The 26,962-nt window shown below is 35.7% G+C and overlaps 1 protein-coding gene across 5 annotated transcripts in view; it reads right to left on the minus strand.

Annotated features, from left to right (window-relative positions):
* Positions 1-5,397: 5,397 nt before the first annotated feature.
* The window catches only part of LOC105391724 (diuretic hormone 45), a 76,326-nt gene continuing 54,761 nt past the window's right edge, over positions 5,398-26,962 (minus strand). For 2 of the 5 annotated variants that reach the window (XM_038108230.2, XM_038108229.2), the window contains 4 exons: positions 18,520-18,627; positions 15,234-15,326; positions 6,819-6,996; positions 5,398-5,759 (listed from right to left, as the gene is read on the minus strand). In XM_038108230.2, coding sequence (XP_037964158.2) covers positions 5,719-5,759; positions 6,819-6,996; positions 15,234-15,326; positions 18,520-18,627 — 420 coding nt within the window. In that variant the 3' untranslated portion in view covers positions 5,398-5,718. Of the gene's footprint in view, positions 5,760-6,818; positions 6,997-10,182; positions 10,718-12,274; positions 12,441-13,098; positions 13,248-13,738; positions 13,905-15,233; positions 15,327-18,519; positions 18,628-26,962 lie in introns of those variants that run through there. The other 3 variants (XM_038108232.2, XM_038108235.2, XM_038108233.2) reach the window with 3 other exon arrangements.

Here is a 26,962-nt window from a genome sequence, read left to right on the forward strand (position 1 = left end):
AAATCTAGTAAGATTATCCCAACTAATATTATAAATGCGAAAGTAACTGTGTCTGTCTGTTACTCTTTCTCGCCAAAACTACTGAACGGATTTGAATGAAATTTGTATACATAGGGTCTAGACCCTGAGAAAGAACATAGGCTACTTTTTATCCTGGAATTCTCAAGGGAAACTTTTTAAGACGAAGCGAAGCTCGCGGGAACAGCTAGTAATAAATAAATATGAGTACATAGACTTTTTAAAATCTGCACGGACCCTCGACGCAGTTGTCATTGTTACTATCCACTGCGCTATAATGTGTGTTTTTAATTTGTAATTACAATTAAACAATATTTATCAAAAACTAATGACTGGGATGGAACAAATTTTTCATGGTAACCCGCATTCATTTTGCTACTCAAAATGTTTGAATAAACACCTATATAATTCAAAGCTAGTAATACTTACATGTATTGTATGTGCCATAATATTACTCTGAGCTTAGTACCTCCCTACTCGTATTTTTTATTAAAATCTTTAGAAACGACGTTTGACAAAAACGGTACCTACTTTTGTATTTGTTCCAAGACATTTGTCACACTTATGAAAAATACACTTTTATCTGTACTTAGGTACATGCAATAACATATATATATATATATATATATATATTAAAGAGTAAATTTAAATTAAGTAAACGTGGATAAATGTGAAAAATAAACGTATTCTTTTAAAGGTAAGCGTCAACCCTTCAGCATCGTACGCAACGGACGCATCACATTCAGTATTCTTTGTATCTATAGAAATTCACACTAGTGCGTCCACCTCATCGGCATTGCCTTCGCCGTTTCCCCATACATTTTATGAAAATGGCGATACAAAGAGGAAACGCAGCCAGCATCATGGGTACCTATGGGTGGTGGGGTGCAACAGAAAAGCGCCACCAACATGTAAATATTATAATATACATTTAGTTAAATAAATTTAATACCCATTATTATGTATCTGCACTTTTATGAAAATTCGTTTGGTCTGGTACGTATGATATCAATAGGTGAACGCTTCTTAAAAAGTTATTTCTACAGCATCATAATATTAAGTCACTCATGTATGACACTGTATGATGTATGTAAGTAACTATACAGCCAATAATATCCGGCTCCAGGGATCCCTTGACACAATACTTGCCTGCTGGTGACGTGATAATGACATTGCTGCCGCCGTGCGCCATATAGTACTAAACAAACCTAGGTAAAAATACCAATTGAGACCTAGATAGATAGATGCAATGCAACACACATAATTATTTTTTTACATTTTTTATAGCTCATACTTATAGCTTCTATCAATGATGTAAGAACATAGAATTCCTGTAAATACATTTACTTATATGGGAACTATACTTACAAGAAATTTTATTTATTTTTTTCATTACAAATCCTAAGGGTCAAACCTTTTATGAGCCATCCATGTAAAAAGAAAAAAATAATCAGCATTTTTTCATACCAATCGGATGCGAGACGGTTTTCAAGCGAATTCTAAGAAATAAAATTTAAATGTATTTTATGGTAATGGTAATGAAACAAAGCGTGACTCTTGTATCAATATTTTGCGTCCTTTGCAGGTTTTTTTGTTGCTTTTAAAATGTCTTTGGGTTTTTTCAGCCCTGTGAAAGTTAGTTCCTGTGATTTTAATTTTTGTATTGTGATTTAAACATATTTTAATATTATAAGAAAACTATTCCTCTCCATACTTTTATGAGGATTAACAAATTTTAAGTAAATATGCACCCGATTCGATCACTTTACATATTTATAGTAATCACTGAAATTCCAGCCTGTTTATTTAACTAAAAGGAAATTAAAAATGTAAATTACCTGAATGCAAACATAATATTTAAAAATATTGTAACATTATTTCCGAGTATTATGTTTGCGTTTATTATTAACAAATTTATAAATAGTAAATGAGCTCATATAAATTCACAACATTTGGACCGAGTTATACATTTTAAATAGGCCATAATATTTTGAACAAAGCAATTTATATGCGTATTTGTGGTTACAAATATAATATCAGTTTATGTACCTACAAAGGTCGGGTTAAGCTACTCTTTCGACCGGAAAATTAATATTCTTTGCGTATCTGACCCTACGGCAATACCGAATACTCATCCAACCTAAAGTTGACAAATAACATAGGTATAACTGTGTATGCTTAATAACTAAGCATACCTAAACCTATGCATTAAACTATACGAAATTTGAGAAAACAACAATTCAATAGTTTATAAAAAACTTCCACTTATCAGCTGAAAAAAATAGCTGTTACATTTGTATTTTTTTCACTTAGGCCCTGTTCCACAATGTCTGGTTAGTGGCTACTTGTCAGATAACTGTCACTACTGTCACCCTCTGTTATTATTTTTTTGACAGTGACAGCATGTATTTTATCTGACAAGTAGCCACTAACCAGACATTGTGGAACAGGGCCTTAGTATATCAGAATTGGCCCCTTAGTGAATTTGCTCATGTTTTCCCATAGTAATAGTAATGAAATTTTATCAAGTGCTGATTTGGCTCCTTATTAATGAAATTTCACGCTGTATAGAAGGCACAGTGGAATGAGTTGAGGAGCATCTATTACTTTGCTCGATATACTATGCCGAATACATTAAATCGTAGGGCTCCTATCTAGGCTAAATCTAATTCTAAACCTGGTTTTAGGCTTCAATTCAATAAACTTTGGTTTCATTTGTGATATTGCTCCCCGAACACGTATGTCCACCAGTGGATGTTCCTTACATTATTAGTTACAAAATTATTTTTGTATACCTATTTAACTGTAAATCTAAAGTGAATCCGATCCTACAGATAAAACTGTATAAAAACCGTTTAACTATAAAACTAAAGGAATGTACCTGTTTTTAAATACAAAAATAATTCATTATATGCCTAGGTATGACTGAGCAGTAAATAGGAAGGGATCGCTTGTAAGAATACTCGCAGTCAATTTTTGCAGGTTTGACCATTAGTGATAGGTATTTAGACATTTCTTTCCCTTTATTTCGAATAGAGTACAGAGAATATTAGTACTTACCTGACGTCTTCGTTAGTTTCCTCCAGCTCGATATCACCTTTGATTTTTTATGAATTAACATAAAAAATAATAAAACAAACACATTAATACTAGGTGGACATAAATTAACAATTAGTTTTTTACTATTAACCCTTTGAGTACTTAGCAATGGTACCTGGTATCACGTTAATTATGCTTAGTCGGCATTCAATGTGTTAATAGTATTGGTATTAACTTAATACCCTTCGCCCATGCACCTTCAAAACTATGTCACAATATAAAGAGTAAATATTGTGTTGGTATGTCAGTAATAAATAAACCCATAAAAGTATATCAATTTTACAAATACCCAAAAAGTTTCCCGTTATCAGAAGCGCAGTTTGCTGGATAAACTAAATTAGGTGTAGTGTTTAGTTATTCTGTTGGTTAAGCTGAGTAAACAGTTGGTGCTTAGCAACACGTTAGTTAGTTGAATCGATTGGTCGATGCATTAACGAAATGATGCTGGCGCGTTAAAGTAGCTGTTTAGCTAGGTATACAAAAACATCGGAACTTGGTGTAATAGAAAATGTATGTACGTTAGAATATTAATCTCAAAAATTACGATGATTTAGAAAATGACAAAATATGTCCCATATTGTTTTTGGATTTTGGAAATTCATATAACCCACCTTTTTGCTTCGCCAGATTCGTAGATATAAAAATTAACACAAAATAAAGTTTTAAACAAACAAAACTTTAAGTAAACTGATTGAAACTAACCCTCATTCAAATAATATAATGTCTGTTAACCTAGTAAATATGACTAGGAGTATTATAATGATTCTTACTATTTACGTACGGATTCACTAACTATGTCTGTGGTTGGGCGAGTATGTATACTAACCTTTAGTATTTGATTTGCAGTTTCTTATTAAAATCTATTGAATGATCAGTAATATGTTACTTCCATTTTTTAACAAATACATGACACTACAGCATAGAAGGAAAACACGAATTCTATCCCCCTATTTATTTTTAGTGTGTTTGTGGCACTGTTACTCAAGAGGGGTCAGAAGCAGGGCGCAAGAAATGCGTAGGTCAAGATATTGTGTGACAAGTACATCGCACGAGCACGACGGAGAAATTTTGGCATGTCTTGCGCCCCGTGCTATGTATGCAGGTTTCCTTGCCCCATACCTCGTAACTTGTAACGCTTAGCTGAAAGCGCGTGTAAAGTTTGCACCTACTTTTGCAGCGTGTAGCTCGTAGCAAGTTCGTAGCATTACTCTCGTAGCTCGTAGTACGTAGCCGACAATTTGTCTAATTAGAAAAAATAAAAAATTGATGGGGTTTAATTTTAATTAAATTGTATCGTTACTATCAAAGTTTCCGTGCTGGTGAGATTGATTCTGGATCTTTCAATTTAAAGTATTTTTTATTTGTTTTTCATCAAGATTTTCGAACCAATACATAAAATCAAAGGATTACAATAATAGCTTAGTTAATAAGTTAACGTTTTTATTGAACGCAATTTATAATGTATGTTCTATTACACTCGCCTACTGTAAATATTCTAATATATTTATTTCCTTAAATTTATACTAAATAAGAGATTAATCATAAATAACTTCTATCGTTACAGCTAAACTGTACATACATTAGTTAAGTAAATTAAATATTTTTTGGAATACAAATTCAATTTAAAACGAATAATTTACGAAGCAAGTGTCGATCAATAACATAATTATGCAAACACCAATATATTCATTAATATTATAATTATAACATAAACGAAGACATAACAACTGTTATCATAACAAGCGTATAAAAATACTAATAATACTTAATAAAAGACAGACTAGCCAAAGATGTGATACTATAAGAACGATAGACTACTTGCGAGTTAAGATGACTAGGGATACAGTCAGCAAAATACACAAATGCGGATTTTTTTGTTATAAATCCATTCATTTTGCTGACTGTCCGAGTAGAGACGTGTGTTGAGCTGGACACAAACGTCTCTTCGTACGTAAAAAAATAAATAATTGATAAAAATAGATTCGCTTATTTGTTCAAGCAAACATTAAATGTTCTATACAATAGTTTTTAACACATAGTGCGTGAAGGATCTTTTGTCTCTTATACAATGAAGAAAAATACAGTTTAGTATGTAAAACATGGAAAAAAACACTTTTGGATCGCTTTATTCGGTTAGTCGTGCATGGGAAATACCCAGGCAGTCTTATTCTTACTACACATTAACTTAAAGAATAACGTAACTATAATTATAACGCATGAAATCTGTAGAGTGGGATCCTATGATAGCCTTATTGATATATTTACTTCAAATATTTTCACCAAAAGATCCTTGCCGCACACTTATAAGACAATTTATTGTGTCACGGGTAATTTAGATCATGACTTCTACTTTATTTAACTGTTTTTTTTTTCACAAAACCACGAGACAAAATTAAATTATAAAGCAGTCCTTACCAATTTTTAAGGAAAGTAGAAGAACAACTAGACTTTATTTTGTGACAGTCTTTAGGCCATTAGACTGGGGTGTAATTTTGTACAAAATAACAATCGTTGTAACGTAGGCAATTGTTTCAAATAGATGACGTTGGTTCGAGTGTTGATGGCCGGGGCTGGAGAGAACGGAAAGGAAGATATCTGTCTCTAGTTCGCGTAGTGGCTTGGCATGTAGTTTTCCCAGAATCCTGCAGAAAATATCCATTTAAATTCAGTACCTTTTATAATACTTTTATTATTTTCATACACAAAATAGTTCAAAATGGTGCGATAGCAATACAATATGGCTCATTAGATCAAGTAACCTCAGTTAGACCGTAAATTTTTCGGAAAATCGGTTGTAGCGACTTATTAAGAGATACTTGTTTGTTACATAAAATTATATGAACAAAGCATATTTTGTTTGAAAACTCACTTTTTGTTTATTTCAAAGTTACGGGACCCAACAGATTTATTTATCCGCTCGTGTCGTCTAACGGATTAATTTTGTTTGTTTATAAACCTAAGATGAAAATGGCTTTGTATTACGTACGACTCGTACGAGTAAAGTGGCTTTCAATTTGTAAATCCGGTTTATAAATATAATTACTGAATTTTATTTCACACAACATTATATTATACACGAGAGTCAATATCAGATAGGTAATTAGGTAGGTATTTAATTGATTAATCTGTACAGTACTTTGCTACAGTAAGGCTTATAGTTCGTGACCGTGTCTTGAAGTATATTGACGTTGAGCGTGGGTATGCGCCAAGGATGTGTTGCGAGTGTTGCGATTTATATCCACTAATCATATTCCTTGGTCCACATAGCCGCGATGATGATTCCACCAGTGGTATGGTGGAAACGTATATCTTTTCTATCATCGCAGCATAAGCACATCTCTGGTTGAACAGCGAGTAGGTAATAGTTAGGGCCTGATTCACAATATCTGGATAAAGACTACCTTTCTGTATGATAAAAAGACATGCTGTCCCTGTCTAAAACATAATAACAGAGAGAGATAGCATTTTTTTTTATTCCACAGGGTAGCCATAACCCAGACATTGTGAAACCGGCCCTTATTGCCAATTTCTCCATAGTCGGTTATCTAACCGACCAGGGATTGGTTATCAATTATACGTCATCTCCATATAAAATTCTTGATAGATGTGTCAAAAGTCAACTACTAATACCTGGTTATGCACTAACCGATTATGGAGAAATTGGCACTTAGTCTACTACTAACAATGAAGTAGCGACTGACCTCGCTTGCCGACATTCTGCAGGAACAGCCGGTTGGCCACGGCCTGTCGCTGGCTGGCCTCGCGCATCTGCTTGCGGGCCACCTCCAGCATCAGCCGCTGCCTGAGCACCTCCATCGGGTTGTTGATGGAGAGCGACGGCATCTTGCGCTTCCACCGCCGCTCTGAGCTGCGCGCGCTCTGGAAACCGGGGTGGGGGTTAATCCGTAATCCTTGAGGTTGCATCGTTTTTATTTATTTATTTCTTTATTGTACAAATAAAAGTACAAAGGGACTTATTGCTAAAAGCATTTTCTGCCAGTCATAGTTAAGTTCAAACAATTTGGTAGTTCTCAAGTGGGCAGCGAATGCACTTTTGGAACTTGTCAAACTAACAAACCACCTTTTCATTCTTTTAAACATTGACAGTTGGTTAGTTTGACAGAGCATAAAAGTGTATGGCAGCCAACTTTAGGAACTATCAAGTTGTGTAGATCCATTGACAAAAGAATAAAGAGGACTTGGCATAAAAATCGGTACTTAAAAATATATCGTCGTCTCTTTTTAACTTATTGGTGTTATCGTACGTAAAAAAGGACAACAGTAGTTTTGTCTTTGCCTAAAATTACAACATTGCGATCGGTCGCCATGTTGATTGACCAAGATTGACATCCAAACACAAGGTACTTCAGCTGTCAAACAATTTGTTTGTTTACATTTTTCAAGAAAAAAGCCGCCATTTTAATTGACACCAAAGTTTAGGTAAGCGCATTTTTTTCGTTGATATGGCATGTCCTTTCTTTATTCTTTTGTCAATGTGTAGACCTAACTGTAACTTTAGCTTTTCTGTACCTCACTACGTCAGTGCAAATTATTATTTAAGGATAAAATTTATGTCTGATTAATCGTTTTTGATTATACCTGACTATAGTGACAATGTACGAGTATACAAGGATGATACGTTTGAGAATGTATATGTATAGTTTTGGATACAACTCCTGGGTTTTTTTTTTGTATTGCTGAAATAAATACTGTTACCTAAGTTCATAGGTATTCTAAATTAAAGTTGTTCAAAAAGTGAAATAAAGTTTTTATGCGACACCAGTCTACATATTTTAGACTGCGAGCAGCACATTTTAGTTTATGATCTGGATACATAATGTAATATGCTCAAGTGCAATAAAAAGATAAAATACTCGTTCTTGTCACAAAAAATAATGCAATAATTCAGAAAACTGTGCACTCAATGCATTTTAGAAATATGTAATAACGAAATAAAATTTAAGTCAGGTCTTGATTGGCTGACAGCCAGAGACGTATGAAATAGTGATCTTATAAGGGTTCCATTCCTTTCGACACACGGAACCCTAAACAATGTACAGCTAATATGGAAATGTATTTCCAACGAACTGGGGTATTATAGTTCGTTGTGTAAATACACAACTCCCGAGCACGTATGAAGAGTGAATGCCTACAATGAAATTTAGAATTGAATCATATCATTGGCAGTCGCTACTGGAATCATGAATAGGGTTCAAAATATTTTGCGATTGGCTCGGGCGAGGACAAAGCGCCATTATGGGTGCTTGACACACTCGTACCTTTCCGAGTTATCGGAGTATGCACTCTGCATATTGTTTTACCGTAGTCGATATGAATCCTAAGCAATGTTATACTGGGTTGTATTGTATGTAAGTATACAATACAGGGTATTACAATAGTGGTATACTAAGGGGACGGCAATTTTTTTTTATTGTCTATGTATAAGAAACTGTGTTGGTCACGTGACGATTTACCTACTATGGAAAATTGTTTTTTTTTTTGTGTGAGACTCCAAAAGTAGTAGAAAAAAAGCTATTCAGAATGACCCCCCTCAGTAAACCCCCTTTTGCAATACCTATATACATATATATATTTGTTACAAAGGTTGCGAAGATAAGAATGTTTAGGGTCTGTATCAGAATGCCTGGAATGATGTATGTAGTTATAATATTTGGCATTATATTTATTAGCTCGATATTATTACGTAATGCATAAGTAATAAGATGGGAAACCAATACGGCTAATTATCTGTCGATCGCGAAGTCGCATCTCGTAAGAATTATTATTGTGTGACGTATAGCGCCCCGAGGGAAAAACAAATGATATGCGATACATTTCGCTTTTATTAATGTCACTTTTACTTACCGAGCGAACGTTGCGAGACGGGAGAGGAGTTTGAAATAAAAGCTGTTATAATGTAATGCTGCATTATTTGTTTATTTTTGTTTTGAAAAGATCCCGTAGATAGCCGTAGATAGGCGGTGATATGAGCGGAACCAGCACAGGTGTGTTATCGAACGTCGATGAACTCGTTTGATGCGCGTTTCACCAATCACAGCGCCGTATTTATGGCGAAACGTAATATATAACGTTTATCTACGTTGATAATTTTATTAACGAACCCGTGCAGCGACAGCAGAAGTTAGTAGTGACAGAACATAGCAGTTAAAGTTTAATTTTTCTGAAGACCAATACCTACAATGTTCAGATATTTATGAATGGGAACCTTAAATAGGTTTATAATTATAACAGATCCAGGTTTGTGGAAATAATGTTCTAAGCTAAGAAAGTTCGTATTTATTCCTAAGGAGGGAGTTATTCTTACCTCATCATTGAATCCATGCTATGAAGAACCGTTCGACAGCCAATAACGTTGGTTTTGATAGAACAGGGTCTTAGCGTCAATTCACACGTACCACAACCACACCACGTCGCAGCGACAAAATGTGGTCAAGCTGTGGTTACGTGTGAATTGTGTGACAGCGGCTTTTTGCAGTTGCGTTGTGGCAGCGACAAAATGTCGATGTGGTTGCGTTGTCGCTGTCATTGCGATGTGGTAACCACGTCGTCGTGTGCAGTTAATACGGAAAACAGGTTGCCGCGGTGCCGCCGCCGCGTGGTTGCGATGTGGTTGCGATGTGGTTGCGATGTGGTCGTATTACACAGGTGGTCGATAACAACGGCAAAATGTGGCACGTGTGAATTGGATTATTCATTGTCAATAAAAAATATACGCCCGACCACATCGCGTGGTTGTGGTGTGGTTGTGGCTGTGGTGTGGTTGTGGTACGTCTGAATTGACCCTTAGGGGTTAAGTCACATATAAAATGTATGAGTTTTTGATTCCTCTCGGCTTTTGCACCTACACGACCTTTTGCAAACCTGCTGTAAGTTATATGAATTTTGGGGATAATCTAGTTTCGATCGGAAAATCCCGGTTTAGGTAAATATTTAATAATGTGGAATGATTGATTGTTTATTAATTCGTTTCTATTCATTGAATGGACGACCAAAATTTGTATACGTTTCAACCATCCTCTTGTTTATCTTAATACTGACTATAATACCTGCTTAATGAAGCCGGAAAATAAGTACTAATAAAAAATAGACAATAGTACAAAATGTACATAAGCAACTAAATGTGGAAAAATAAAAGACAAATTATATAAATTTCAACAACGTTTATTGCACGATCTACAATACTCAATACACTACGAAGGCCAATACCAAGTTAACTATTCCATAAAATTTTACACACCATTTTTTATCTACAATCTATTCAAATTAAATTCTATGTTAGAAGATAGTTGCCTAAGTGATTGAAAAATCGAGTGATTAATTTGATTTTGTTAAATTTTGTTCAGCAAAATGGTAAGAGACGAGATGCCTATTTGAAAACTTGAGCACCTGCGGCTAAATTTTGTCTAAAATGTTTACGATCACCATAATAGAAGAATTTCCTACAATGTTTTAATGCATGGATATTTTAATTACAAATGCTGCATTCTAAATACATAGGTATTATTGCATGCTTAAAAGCAAGTTTATTTATTAAATTAAAAATATTTTTCTAAATTCATCACTGGAGCCCATTGTGCACCTGAAAAGAGACATATTATAATTAGAATAGGGTTTAAACTGGCATGCATGCATGGTATGGTACAGCTCGGTTCAAACAACTTGGTAGTTTCTAAGTTGGCAGCTAATGTGCTTTGTCAAATTATACACCGCATTTTTATTTTTTAGATTGACAGTTGGTTAGTTTGACAAAGCACTGAAAGGTAATCGCCGTCAACTTCAGGAACTACACTCACGGGCAATGAAAAGATTCCACTCAGAAAAGCACCAAATTACTCCTAAACTGAAAAAGCTAGCTTAATAACGCCATCTGCAACATTAAAGTACATTTAACAGAGCATCAGGATCCAGGATATTACCAACTAAAAACGATAATATTTTATTAAAATTTTAAATGAAATGTTTGGAAAAATTTGTGTCCTTTGGTGTCGGAATTTTGTGAGTGGAACTGTTTCATTGCCCGTGAGTGTATATCAAGTTGTTTGGATCGAACTACTCTAAATATTATTCATGAGCTTTGTTTCGAGTAGCAAGGGACTATAAATAGGTAATTATTGTCAAATGCCTTCCAAATTAGTTCGTCGCTTTAACTGTTTATCATAAAGTTTTAATTAATATTTGTTATGTTATTGGTGCGTTAAACATCCATTTATAAAGAGTTTCCATCCGGTTAGCAATTATATCAGACATTTGGAAAGACTTGTGGAAAATTATATGAGGTATAAGTTAGTAATAAATTTTATATGAAATAGTACCCGACCGATTATACTGTAAACAAGTACGAAAGCTGCCAAAAATTCATATAATATTTACTTATGTAAAAAATATAGCACTTAATACTCAGGTCATTTACTAAACACACAGAAGCTTTTCTAAGTTTCTGCTTAGAACCTTTCAAAATTTCTACCGATATATATCATGAAACACAATCGCCAACACACTAATGCCAATAGTAAAGCTTAGTAACTTTTTTTTCGTCCTACACTTACTGAAGACAGCTTTCATAAGAAAATAATGCGTAGTTAAATAGTTTTACTGTACTACATACGTAGGTACATGCTTTGATACCCAATTTACAGTTAGGTTGGAAATAAATAAACATGCTCAAGTACTGTCCAACAAACAGAAGAGTTGTCTTCAGCTTCAAGCCATGTACAATCTGGGCGAATAAAGAAATAATTTATAAATGACGGGTCGTACCTAGTCGACAGCGATAATCCTTTAAAAGAAAAAACTATAATTTTGGATTGTTACGAGGCCAGGGTCTTGTCAGGGTAGCTCTAATGTTAAACAAGCTGTAGTACCGATCGCCATTTTGTTATTCCTTCTTCATCCGCACAAGTTATACAGGGTTTTGCAAAAGTGCTATACTAAGCCGACAGGGGGTGACTCTTGCTCCTCACGTGACTTTTTTACTATGGAGATGAATATCATTTTTCCAAAAGTGCTATGCACAAAAGTATTTCAGAATGACCTTCAGAGACCCACTTTCTGCTTAGTATACCACTCTTGTAACCAACATTAAGTACAAATAAATGAAATAAAGCCAAAAATTCATGAAGAACCGTTGTCGACTCACCGCGCTTGCCGATGTCGTTGAAGAAGTTCCGGTTGGCGGCCGCGCGCAGCGCATGCGCCTTGCGGATCTTGGCCTCTGACAGCTTCCCGCGCAGCACCGACATCGGCAGGTCGATGGACAGGGACGGCATGCGGCGCTTCACTCGCGCCCTCTCGCTCGCTCCCGGCTTGCCCGTTAAGTTTAAACCAGCATTAGAGGAGGGAAGCCTCTAGAAGTTTCGCTAAATGGCTATTGATCGCGCGACGAGATCACTTAAGGCGGGAATGCTGAGTTCGTCACTTTGCGTCTAAAAGCTTCAATTAAAATGTTTAATAGTCTTGGAAGATGTGGCTTGAGGAGAGGGAGGGGGGAAACTATTCAGCTATGCTTTCAGTATTATTATTTATATAATTTTATAAGATATCATTTTATATTAGCTATATTTATAAAAAAAAAAACAGTATTTATCTGCGGTATGCGGAGAAATATAACACGTGATTATGTTCTGGTTACGTAATTAATTACTAATTATGTATAGGTTAGTACGATGTACGTTTTTTTTATTGAATTAAAAGAGGATAATCTGTAACACATTTTATTTAACAAATAGTTGTAAGTACATACTCATATTTTACATTGAATCGTATGTTTAACCATTATACTTATTAACTATTATAGCTTAATTTCGTAAGGGCATATCGCTTTCAGTCAAACCTAGCTGTATACATAATAGATTGTAATCTTGTATGTTTTACACAAATATTTAAGTGTACACAAATACAGATATAAAACTGAACAGTAGTTTAGGGCACATATTCTAAAACGTAAAGGATCTATTACTATGTGATTACAAAGTGGGACGTGTACTTTTTCATAAGTTTCATAACACGAGCTTAGAAACGATACCTAGTTATTGTAACTTGGTTTGACTGTTAAAAGGTAATTAATCAATCATCCTAGTTGGTGGCCATGCAGTCTGCCGTGCTCCAGGGATCTGCAATAGAAACATAATCATTAGTTTATCAAAAAATCAATATAAGTAATAAATATCTACGCATTTGCTGAAAGTTAAATTGGTTCCGCAAATGTCATTCACTACGAGACTACATTTACCTACAAATAGCTTTCTACTTGCACCTAACTTAATGTTATTTAAGTTTTAAGTTTATAAGATCACCAAGTAAGGTAGAATAGCTGTTAACTACATTTAAATGAATAGCTGTTTTAACTACATATCTACGGTCTCTACATTCGTTCATGCAGTCTTAATTTGCCATTCCGTCCGTTTTTCAGGACTTTGAGTGTCAAAAAGATCAAATTAGGTAAGATATGTATATATATAAACCGTTATTAACCCCATTTACCGAATTTGAAGCAGTCTGACTGAAATGCTCCGTCATCCAATACCCGATTAAATCCAATTCCATTTTTGAATTTGAATTCAGTTTGTTTTTTTCCTCGGCCGTGTAGGTTGCCAGCTCTCACCTCGTTTGCCGACGCAGTTCAAGAAGTTCCGGTTCCGGTGGGCCAGGTGCTCGATGTGGGCGTTCAGGATGTTCCTCTGCAGGTGTTCCACGGCCGGGTTTACCGACAGCCCCCCGCGCCGCCGCCGCATGTACTCCGCACCAACCTTCACCTTCGAATCCTCATACTAAGCAACATCACCCAAGGTCATAAGTAAGTAATTCACTATAGTAAGTTTGGTGAATAAATGTGCACGTCTCAAATTCACTCTTTAATTTAAATTACTAATTACCTTGTTGGCAGTTTGACTCCATAATTAAAGAGAGTTGGCAATTCTTCAGAGAAAACTTTTGGGTACTTTAGTTCTGTGCGTATTTGGGTAATGAATAAAGTTATTGTAGTGGAAAGGGGCGATTTAGTAGTGAGAGATTTGTATTGACAAGGGATTATTTAGTTGTGAAGAAGGGACGATCTCTGTTTAGGACGATACCTGCCCTGTTACAAATCTATAAACAAAGCTTTACATAGCTTTGTGAAGTAATTTTGTATAATAATAATTGTTTATTTCAGGTGTACCCATAGTTCTAGAAAGTAAATTAAATTCAGAAATTAAAATAAAATCTAATATTGTAAAGATGCAGAAGAACTGTTTTAAAAAGTGTAGTATGTATACGTAATATTACTTACACTTCGATTCCTAACTGTTTTAGTGCCTACTTTGTATACCAATGAAGATAATATTTAAACAGATCTGCCCAGACATATTTGCGTATTTACGTATGTATAGAAGATTTCCGGATTTGTCCTTAGCAAGCTACATTCAACTACAAAACTTTCACACACATAGGTACTTATACCGCATTAATTTTAATGTGGTTGTAATAATTGTAAATGTGGTTATAGCCATAAGCCGGCCACTATACCGAAATTTTGTAACGAACATACGAATAACGAACTCAGTTTATCGATTTACGTAACTTCTCATTTATAACCAATGATTTCAAAAGTCATATATGTCAATGTTTATAACCCAATGAGAAGGACAACCAACACGACTGTTACTGTTTTCCCTTAAATCACGTAATTATTCGAATAGATAGAGGAGGAAGCACATGATCGGGGACGGTAGACAGTTTGAGGGGGCCTTTACCCAGCAGTGGGTCGAGAAAACAGGCTAAGTACTTATATAAAAAATAAAGAAACAGAAACTACAAAAAGACAGTTTGTGGTCAACGTTAAAGATAGGTGTTATGAAGCGAAGTCTCGACCGCTAGACCAACTCTCCACAGGTAGGTACCGTACCACCACGCACCGTACTTAGCAATCTACGAAATCCTTAAAGCCGGGTACAGACTGCTGCAGAAGAAGAAGAAAGAAACATTGCTGTTACTTTAACAATCTGTACAGTCAATACACGCCTTAAGTGGCATTGATTTTCGGAAGGATGGTTGATTTTGCTAATCTGTCGGTGGTGGTAACCCCACAGTACTATTGACGAGTACAAGTAGATATTCACCTGTGATTCTCTGGGCAGGTCGGCGAGCAGGTAGAGCCAGGGCGCCCCCTCGTAGCGACCCCCCATCGGGGGCACGGCGTAGCTGAGGCCCTCCTGGGAAACAAACATTATACAGTTAGGTATATAATAATGTTATTTTACGAAGACCATACGTAATGAAGATCAATGACAAAAAGTGAAATTATAATAAGTGCGAGTGGTATATGAATGAAGCCAAATGTTTTGCTTCCTCACAAAAACTTTGTTCTTCATGTGATTTTTTACCAAGTACTCCCCTAAGACTAAGATTCTCTACTAAAACTCTTCCTCAAAGGGAAATTGAAAATGGATTAATTTATCCCACTGTCCCGAGAGGAGCTATAATTGCTGACTTTCGACTGGCGATTACTGAATGGACGAAGCTCCCGTGGCCACTTCTGGCCAAACATGGCACCGAAAATACGAAAGCGAGATCCAAACCACTGTGTCAAGATAGACAAAAGTGGTGGAAGCTAGTAGTGCCCCTCGGCTCCTCTGTGCTTAATATTATACGTACTGAAAATTTAAAAAGTGAGGTCTTTGAGAAACACTGGTCACTGGTCCGTAGGTATGAGTAAAACTATTGTTTTTAAGCAATTTCATATAATACTCGGGCATTAACGGTTCGTTATTAGATTATGATGTAATTAAAACAGAACTATTTACTCACACACAAGTTCTTGAGGAGTTGAGGGCCCCATTTCAAATTGTACGTAATTGAAATTTGTTGCCCAACGCTACTGTGTAAGTTGACAGAGTAGTTAAATGTTAACTATGTAATTGCGATTGGAACTCTGTCACACTGTAGAGTGGTTTTAGATGTAGCCAAGTTACTCTATCACACATTAATCTTGGTCGTGAATTGGTTCTCGTGAGTCTTATGAAAAGGTGAGAAATAGGGGTTATGAAAATATGAAAGGTATTCAAGAAAGAAAATGTGTAGTCATGTACAAATAAATGTAAAGGGCTTGAGGATAAAACCAGCAGCATTACGTTTCAGATGGCTTAGGATTTATATACGAGCATCTCATTCTATTTATACGTTAATTTTGAATACTTATTTTCCTTTTATATAGGTATTTTTAAGGTGTTTGGTAAATAAAAATGGAAGCCAATTTTCAACGTAACGGCTTGATAGTCGCCTGATCGCCTCAGTGACATCAGTCATACGCTTAGTTTGACATGTATGACTACAAGAAGGTGGACGCTCAATTGGTCTAGCACTTTTTTGAGAAACCAGCTGCCGTACTCACCATAAGCAACGTCACTAGCCTGTCAAACATCTGTCAGATACATACATGTTACGTCAGATTTGATAAGCTGGCGAGTTAATTGCCAATGCCAATGTTCGGTGATGATATCCCACTCGTGTGAGATGCCTATATAGGTACTAACTACTTACTATCTCATAAAATAACTCATTGACGTCACAACTCACACACGCGTAGGTACACTCGGCGCACTAATTGTCCACGATCACGAGTACCTCCGGGTAATTAATTAATATAATTATCTGAGGACTAACAGTTTCATTGACGACTTGATTAGCGAGACAATGCACACACGGCGGCGCCTGTTGAATACTAATTCCGGGAGACTTGCTAGCTGGTACAGTTTGGAGCTAAGCTGTTTTTGATTTTTTTTTCAGGGTTGCAAAAGTGATAGGCGGAAAGTTTCGCTTACTCATGAACACTTTGATTATGATGTGATTTTTTGCTAAAATATCATGTAAACGACAAAGTTGTAATATGAATATGGAGTAGTACTTAAAAAAAATTTGACTTAATATACCACTCGCACTTAATATACCCCTTTTTTCATAAATTTTCGAAAGATGCAAACAAAGTTGTTCACAATATGAGGTCACCTCGTTTCTGCTTAACTACTAAACCATTTTTGCAACACCCTGTATAGGTCAAGGCAGCTTCATCGTCCCGCATTTCCCTGTTATCCAGGAACAACGGTTATTGAAATATCATCTGTCCATCACGGCGACCCTTGCTTCCCTGTATTAGGGTTTGAGGTCTCAGGAGAGACCAGTACATCGTTTATCGATTATTCGGCTTTAAATTGCAAGGAAACTGAAAATACTTTCAGGTCTAAATATATTTAAGTCGCTGATATAGGTCTGACTACTGTGTTCAAGCAAAATTTTCTCGCAGAATAAAAAAAACTGTTTTAGTGCCAACTTTAAGTTTTCTATACACACAGCTATTATAATTTTACAGAATAAACCGACTGAAATAAGATGATTGGTACAATTACTACTAAAGAAACTATTACTAACTAAAAAAAAAAACTACTAAAGAAATCAAGATATATTACGTATTACCTTATGGTTTGTGAATGAAACCATGAGTCCCCCAAACATGTTTTATTTTAAACCATTATGAACTTATGACTCCGACTGTACATATTTGGCTTGGACTAAGCTCGGACATTGTCTGCGCCGCACAATACCCGCCCTTACTGGACCATATCTACACTCAATTAACAAGCTTACCCAAAAATTACCCCGTAAAGGGGAAATCTGGTAACAGGGTACATAATTCTAATTACATTTCTTTGCAAATCTCGGGACAATTATACGGGAACTTTGAACATAAATACAAAGACCCTTTGGGATTTGAACCTTGTTTAATTTGCTCATTGTGACCTCAGCTAATATAAGTACTGCATGTGTACAATATTTGAAATGTTCTTTTGTTCAATTTTAATATGTAGGTATATTTTTGTCATAAAGAAACCTGGCTGTGATATGACAGCTTCACTGCCACTAAATGTAAACTCAATAATTTTAGTTCTCTCCCAATTAGTATCAAAAGAGAAAGCTTCTTTAAACTTTCTTCGGAACAGTCCTGATTACTAGGAGCTTGTATATGGGCATAGCTAACAATCTGTGAATACTTGACATACTAAACCGATATATCACTAACTCAATCGGTGGCCAAATGTTTGCCTACTCGGAAGGCAGCCGAAAGCGTTACAGCTTAATCCTTTGCGTCCCGAAGTCGCTATATCGCGCTTGACTACAATAGATTTATATTGTCTCCCTCATAATTTGATAAAGCGAGCGGATTAAAAATTTACAACCAGGTTAAAATTTACTTTGAAACACACGAGTTTCGACTCTTTACGTCACTCAAAAAGTTGAAATTCATGTATCACACGTCAATTTTAAACCTATTGTAAAGTGGCAAAAACCTCTATGAATTTGGGGGTTTGATTTCAAGGGATTCAAGCGGTTAACCGAGGCTGAATAACTCACATCATCAGGCGCGGCCTGGTCCACCGGCGCCAGGTCGAGGCCGGGCTCCGCCGGCGCGCAGCCCGCCGAGCCCGCCAGCACCGCCGCGCACCACATCGCCCACCACATCTGCAACAAGTTGGAGAAGGGGTGAACAAAGGTGGGAGATTATCTGAAATTTTCATAGAAAAACTCTCTGGACCCCAATTCTCGACCACTAGTCTTTAATGTCTACTGTCAGTGGCGCGACGTAACGCCTTGTAAATAGTAACCACTATGCAATGAATTCTAACACTAGACATTTAAGACTAGTGGTCGAGAATTGGGGTCCTGCTCCTATTTCCTGTAGAGTCAGACAGTGAAAAAGGACAACTTGTATTCGGTAACAGATTATTTTTAAAGAGGCTACCACCACCAGATATTAGCAACAAACAATCGTTCGCTCGTCAAATCTGAGGTAACTTGTATGGATCTGACAGATGTTTGGCAGGCGATCGACGCTGTTTATAGATTGTTAATTGCTAATGTGTCAATGTGGGTGGTGGTAAACGGTAGCAGGTATCCCTATATCAATGAAGAAGAAGTAGACGTAAAATAACAAAAATTAACATGGTTAGTCCAGCATAATATTTTAATAATAAATTCGAGTCTACCACAAGCATCCGAATGTTAACCGATCGATTAACGTTTCGCCGAAAAGTCGATTCATAATTCTATTATTGAACGAATGATTGTTGGATCTACTAATAACGACTCGCCGACAACATAGAGTGGCACGCACTCTTTGGATATGGAAACATAAACGAAATCTTATTGAAAACGAAAATAAATATAAATTAAGTATGTGTCTGATAACATGACAGGGAAAATGTCTTGTTATTATCTTATTATTTACCAACTTACCTTTCCGGTTAGTGAGTAATATATTAGTTTTCCCACAGTGCACCGAGGTTAAGGAAAATCGACACCCTAACATTATTTATGAGCTTCGTTAATATACCACATGAATTACTGTTGTTTATACCGATTTTTCGCCGATCAACATTTTTTTTAGCTGTAATTAATGGTGGTCAACATGGTGTAGTCATGCCATAGTATGGTCGGCAAGATATTTTACGAGTAAATATTCCATACAGAACAGACTTTGCGTATGCGACATCCATATAGTTGCGGCAAGCCACATCTCTGCAAACGCTCTTGAAAATTCAATGGCGCAAAGAACGTATATATAGTACACTCACGTGCAAAGAAACAGTTCCACTTACTATTATAAAAGTAAATATTTTGTTAAAATTTTCCATACATTTTATTTTTTAAATTTTTCCTTTGGTGTCTGCAAAATGCAGAAATGAAAAATTTAAAAAAAAAATGTATGGAAAATTTATACTTTTATAATAGTTGGTAAGATTCTGATGCACCGTTCCATGTACTTAAATACCTATTGCAGAAGGCTTATTTTTTTCGTGTCGGAGTAATTTGGCCATTTTCTCAATTGAACTTTTTCATTGCCCGTCAGTGTATTTTAGAACTTTGAAACTTTTTATAATATTACGACTAAAATAGGCCACGGGCGAACTATACAATCATATTGCTTTAACCAAATGAACGAAACCCAGTACCTCCTGAATATGTATTGCCTAAAGAGCCTCCGCGGGGCAGAGCTATTATAGTATTTTTGGGAGATATGAATATTAAAGGCTATTCAACTCTGAGGCACGGCCGCAGATACGTCCTTTGATTCCGTCGATAAATTCTCGTCTTCCCCGTGCATGTTGGAGGCAAAGCCCACATACATATTTAAGGCCATACCCATACCTGTCTGTATATACGTTTAATAATACACAGCTCAGGAAGGTATTTGTGGTATTCTTAGAAAAGGCCGAATAAGGAATGTCTTGCGATAAAAGAAATAACATTACCAATTAGGTACTTTATCTTTGTTTCATTTCAGAAGCTGTGAAAGAGTCTCCGTTTGGATTGGTACAGACTTAGTGTATTACTTAAGATAGGTACCGGGAGAGTAGACCACCGGTCAAGCATTCGTCGACTAAAAAGAAGAGGTTTCCTATTCAATTATATTATGTGTTAGGTTGTCTAGAATAGGACCTTTGTGCATGTCCCCAAGGTCTATACGGCCTTCCTAATCTTGGACCATTTCCCACCACGCTGGTTCACTGCGGGTTGCTGGGTTCACATATCTATATGTGCTAAATCTATGATATATAGATATCTTGGATTCCTCAGGATGTTTTTTTCACCGTAGGATGTTTTCTTTTACCAACTTAAATTCCAAAGAACTCATTGAAGGAACAGGTCAGCGCCGGGATTCAAACCCGCATCTCTGGCGTGAGTAGCAGATGTTTATCTAACTGAACTACCACCGGTTAAACAATCATTTGCGTTCCTTTAGTTTTTCAGGATAATGTCTGAGACAGGACTGTTAAAGCCTCTGAAACTAACTGATTTCCTCAACGAACTTTGCTTTGTAGTTTGCAGAGTTTCAGCAAGATCGGTTCAGGTAATGGCATGATAACCAACTTATGTTCCCACTTTGTCAAACCCTTCTGAATTCAGAGGTAAAACTATAATTACCTATACATAGTAGTGAAGTAGGTGTAGTTGTCACTCCATTTAAAGTTTTAATTAGATCGCTAACTACAGCATTTTGTGGGAGCGTATGCTCTCCTATTATTTATAAGGTAGGCATAGGGCACACCTATTCATATTTTTGTCATTTCGTATACATATACATTTCCTGAGGTCAGAGTAGAAATGAATAATTTGAATAATAGCGAGTAAGGCCGCTGTTTTTAATACTTTAAGTACGCTTTTGTGAAGGAGCTTTAACATTTTGACTAAAGTAAATTGGAGAAGTTTGTCATAAACCTGGGTAGGTAAATGAAGAATAAGATGTGTAGATTTATTCCCTAAAAAACCAAGTGTTTGTTCTCGTGGGTTCTCTTCGATACGAGGATACAGATGTGCCCGAAGTTTGGAGCTCGACATAGCAAGATTTGTGGTGACTCAACGCCATAACAAGTTGCATCAATGCATCCAATGCTTATCCCGTAAAAGATAACAGTTATGAGTATATCAACAATGAATATAGGTAAAATATAAAGGTATGTTTAGGTACATTTATTCTTTGATAAGCTTATAAAAAAGGAACGTCCTACTAGACTACGTAAGCTAAGTTATATGCCCATGTATACATTGCCTAGATATAATAACACTTATGGAACTAGGATATGGATGTATTTTTTGCCGGATATCGTCAACGAACTTCCTAACGACCTACAGAATCTATATATAAATAGCAATATTCATAAGTATAAAGGTAAAATAAAAGATTTTCTTGTTAAAAATAAGACATCTAGGAACTGTAATATATAAGTTAATTGTTAGATACTTAAGTAGGTAATGTAACTCTGTTTCGTCTAAATTAGTTAAGTAATTTGTAACTTTCTGCCAGTAACACTCGCTGCTACAGATAAACCTAGTGGTTTCCGATAGTGGCTAGATAGAATTAAGTAAAAACATGTAATTGGGATAAATAAATGATTAAAAAAAAAAAAAAATTTTATGAAATAAAATATCTAGTTAAAATTATTGGCGCATTTGTAGCGCAATCCGCAGCGACGCTGCTAGCTCCACTTCGGCTTTCGGCTTTTCGGCTTTACCGAGAAACGCCGTCGGATATTCGTCATTCATCGGATTACGGTAGTGTAGACGCGTCTTTACCGCGATTCAATGATTTGTTCATTTTTTAAATCCTGTAACTTGAATGTGTAATCTGCAAGATTGTTTTGCTGTGTTCTGGGATTTTAAAGGTGGCTACTGAAGTGAAAGAAGCTCAACAAAAACTGTTTATAAATACATTTGAAATTCACAAATTCTGAATTTTAATTCTGATCTCGGAAAAATAATAGTTACTTAAAATAAAATCATAAATTTTGAAGAATACGTGTATCTTACAAATGTTACGCCACTTTCAGTGGACCTACAATTAATAATCGAAGAGGTTACCACTATTCTATCAATAATTACTTTTAATAAATTGATTAATATTTAATTTAAATTCAACTAAAGTTATTATTATTTCCTAATAATATTGTATAAAATATTGTATTGTATATAATTAATATATATAATTAATATATATAATTAATAATATAATTAATGGGTATTAAATAAGCTAATAATAGAAAACTTATATTTCATATTGTTAACTTTAATTTCTAACTGCATTATGTTACAGCAGTCGCTAGTTTTCAGAATCACAACCCATCACGTCCATCCATACTGCTATGGGGCACGGGTCTCGTACCAATGGTAAAACCCATTTAGCATCCAAGGTTTAGCATGCATGTTTTTCATGTTGCATTTTCCTAGCGACTTCCATAACATTATAACTAGTTTCAGACGTTCCCATTCTGACCGTTATCAATGATTGCCTAATTACTTATTAGGATGGATGTTACGAAAAGCTATAGCTATAAGTACGAGTATTAAGTAAGTAAGTTTGTTTAGTTGTTCAGAGCTGTGTTTGTATTGTGTAGTGTTTACCAAGGAGGATCCACTCAATTAGGAAACATTGGCTTTCATGTACTTACCTAAAAACTAACAAACACTTTCAAAAGGACATCTCTCCTTATTTGTACTTACTTTTGTGAAAGTTTAGGTACTAAAATAGGTACTTACTTATTTACTTATAAAAAGTGAAATAAATTCAGAAGATGTAAATTTTTAACTTGTTGTAATTTTTTTTATTGGCATTCATAAAACTAAATGGTAAACGTTTCATTGGAGACGGTTTTGCCATTATGTATTTATATGTATGTATAAGTTCTGTATTGAGGCAAATATATACGTTTTGAGTTGGTAATATTCTTATGAGCTGTTAAATGTACTTCAATATTTCAGAGTGCGTCATTAAGGTAGTCTTTTCCGTTTAGGAATAATTTGTCACTGGAGCACTTTAGGTCTTGTATAGGTTTGTTAGATTGTCGAAAACTATAAAAGTTTATAAGTTTTCTCGCATTACAAAGTGGCGCCTCTAGCGGAAACTATCATGCGACTTTTGACTGATAATGTATGCAGATGACAGAAGAAAACGTAAACTTTTATAGTTTTCAAAAATTGCAAAACCTGTACTAGACGGGCTGAAAAATCATTGCTCGTGACTACTCGGGAGTGTACGAGTACTTGAATTCCGAATATGAAATGTTCACGCAAAAAACCACCCGTAATAAAAATTCCAATCAAAACTTTGAAATAACCTCACTCAATACAATATGTTACATGTGAAATTATGCGTCAATCAGTCCAATTTATTACAAGGTGGTAGGTTTATATTCTACTCTTGGGAATTGAGAAATAAATGAAAGCATCAGAAACGAATTTTAAAAACCTATGGAAAAAGTACTCTATTGAAATTCTCTGCTGTTATTATTATTACCCAGAGGTACGTTATATAATACACTCACGGGCAATGAAAAGGTTCCACTGAGAAAAACACCAAATTACTCTTTAACGGAAAAGGCTAGCTTAACGATGCCTTCTGCAACATTGAAGTACATTTAACAGAGTATCAGGATATTACCAACAAAATAGGGGAATATTTTGTAAAAATTGTAAATTAAAAAAAAAACATGACCGAAGGGTTATGACTATGACTATGGAATAACCGTAGTGGTTAGTCCCGGGTTCGATTCCCGGCTGGGGCAGATATTTGTTTAAACACAGACCTTTGTTCTCGGGTCTTGGATGTGCCCGTAAAATGGCAATAGGCCCGCCCCCTATTACATTGGGACTAACATAACATTCTGGCGAAAAGTGGGTGCAGCAATGCACCTCTGCCTACCCCGCAAGGGAGTTCATTAGTACAAGGCGTGAGTGCGTGTGTGTATTTTAAATTAAGTGTTTGAAATAATTGGGGTCGTCTGGTATCGGCATTTTGTGAGTGGAACTATTTCATTGCCCGTGAGTGTATTATTCTGTATTTCTTTCTGAAACCCCTTCGTTTGCAGTAGTAACGTTGGCGTTTTTCATGATGGAGCTACTGCTTCTTGTTTTTGGCATTAGATCCATGGATAGAACAACATGAAATAACGGGACAACTGCAAATACCCAAAATAGAATTCGCAATAAAATTGTACTATTGAATTGATACATACTTTTTCTATCAATTCTAATATCAAAAAACCGGCCAAGTGCGAGTCGGGCTCGCGCACAAAGGGTTCCGTAGCAGCAAATAGTTAAATCACCCTATCTCAAAAACTATAAGAGATACTTTGATCAAACCAAAAATCGTTGAAAGAGTTAATTAGCATGCATCACCTCTATTTTTTTTAGAATTTTATACCCCGTAGTTATAAAAATAGAGGGGGGGGGACATACTTTTTACGACTTTGAGAGCTGATATCTCAAAAACCGTTCACTTTAAGAAAAATGTTTTTTAGAAAACTTTATATCATTTTAAAAGACCTTTCCATTGATACCCCACACGGGTATGTACATCGAAAAAAAAAAATTCATCCCTCAGTTACATGTATGGGGGGCCCCACCCCCAATTCTTTTTTTTACTATTTAGTGTCATATTTTTGTAGCGGTTCATACAACACATATTCCCATCAAATTTCATCACTGTAGTACTTATAGTTTCCGAGTAAATCGGCTGTGACAGACGGACAGACGGACAGACGGACATGACGAAACTATAAGGGTTCCGTTTTTGCCATTTTGCCTACGGAACCCTAAAAACGTGTTAACTTTCCATTTGAGCTCTTATTTTGAATAAGTTCTGTTAGATCATTTGGGACTTAATTCATTGGTACTATGATTGTCATTAGGTTGAACTTAACGGTTTGACTGTAAACTAAATAAGTCCATCTTGTTCGTATAATTAATCAAAGACTTTTCGTCACCACTGTGGACAACTGGGAACAGACGCATGTTTCAAACTAAATAAGCCTGGCGGTCTGAAGTTCAGCATGGATTCCAGAATCAACTTCTTCTTCTTCAGGTGCCATCTACTATCGTAGGTCGGCTATCATTATGGCCACTTGGGCCTGGGAAGTCGCAGCTCGGAATAGCTCTATGGTGGACATATTGAACCATTCGGCGAGGTTCTGTAGCCAGTGGGTTCTTCTACGGCCAGGTCTTCTTTTGCCCTGTATTTTCCCTTGCAGTATGAGTTGCAGGAGGGCATCAACATCCTTCAATAAATATAGAATAACAAGAATTTCACTAGCTGTCCGAAATTACAGTAAATGTTTATGCTAAAGTCAAACCGTCTCCGAGTTACAATTTATAGAGGAAACTTTTTTACTTCTTGCTCAAAGGGAAATTGATGAGTAAAGTTTTATAAGAACAACGTCGTTATTTAAAAAACCCTTTTTTACGCACAACATTACCTACCTGTCTGCACTGAAAAAATAGTCAAAGTAAAAAAAAAACACGTTTTTTTTTAAGTTCATAAATCTTACTATGATTAATGTATATGTAGGTGTTTACAAAAGTTGTACTTAGCTTACTACGTTAAGCCATTTCTTCTCCTCAGTGACGGAAGCCTTTGTGAAATATTGGAGAGTAGTAATATTATGACTATTGAGTAATTGTAAAATTTTACGTTGAACAAACAATATTAAAACTTCAATCACATCTAAATCTGGAATATTGTCCGTAGTTTTAGGAACATTCATTTAATAGTAATCAATCAAAGGCTTTCAATTTTACAAAAGCGTAGCTCGACTACAATACAAGTGATCCTTCAGGCTCCATTCAAGAAACCTACATTTAAGTATTATAGCTATATTTTAACTCCAAAGCAAAAAACAAACTTTAAGTTTTTCCGCTTCATTAGCTGGTTTTAACCACCGACGGAATACGAGGGGTGTTATAAGTTCAACATGTCTGTGACCTGTGTGTGTGTCTTAACGGCGAACTGTGCTAGCCCTTCAGGTTAGGTCATATCCACACTGAAATCCTTCCTGCGGTCTTTCTTAGCCGCATTCCGCAAAGTCACTTACTCCGAAGAATGCGTGTGTTACATCTGAGACTGGGACAAACACTGTGCGACTTTCCAAGTTTAAACCTCGTAGAGTTTAAACTAAGAAAGTTACAAGCAGTATTTGATAAACTAGTGGTAAAAGGAAATATCTTAATATACAAAAATATACAATCGTACATAAAGTATAAAATCAATTCTTCTCTGGCGTAAGCGTTAGGATAGTGTACGAATACTCTTAAAATAAAACAAACTATATTCACCGGTGCTTTTCCGAAGGCATTTTACTCATATTTATATTTATCATTCATGACAATGAATTCACCACCCCTGAAATCTATGTTGCATAACAATTACAATGATACTGTAGTGTGGCAACACCTTCCCTACATACATACCTAACATACACGTGATATTGTATTCAACCATTGTCAATGAAGGGTCATTCGCACTCGC

Source organism: Plutella xylostella, chromosome 15 (assembly GCF_932276165.1).
Source record: "Plutella xylostella chromosome 15, ilPluXylo3.1, whole genome shotgun sequence".
Lineage (NCBI taxonomy): Eukaryota > Metazoa > Arthropoda > Insecta > Lepidoptera > Plutellidae > Plutella > Plutella xylostella.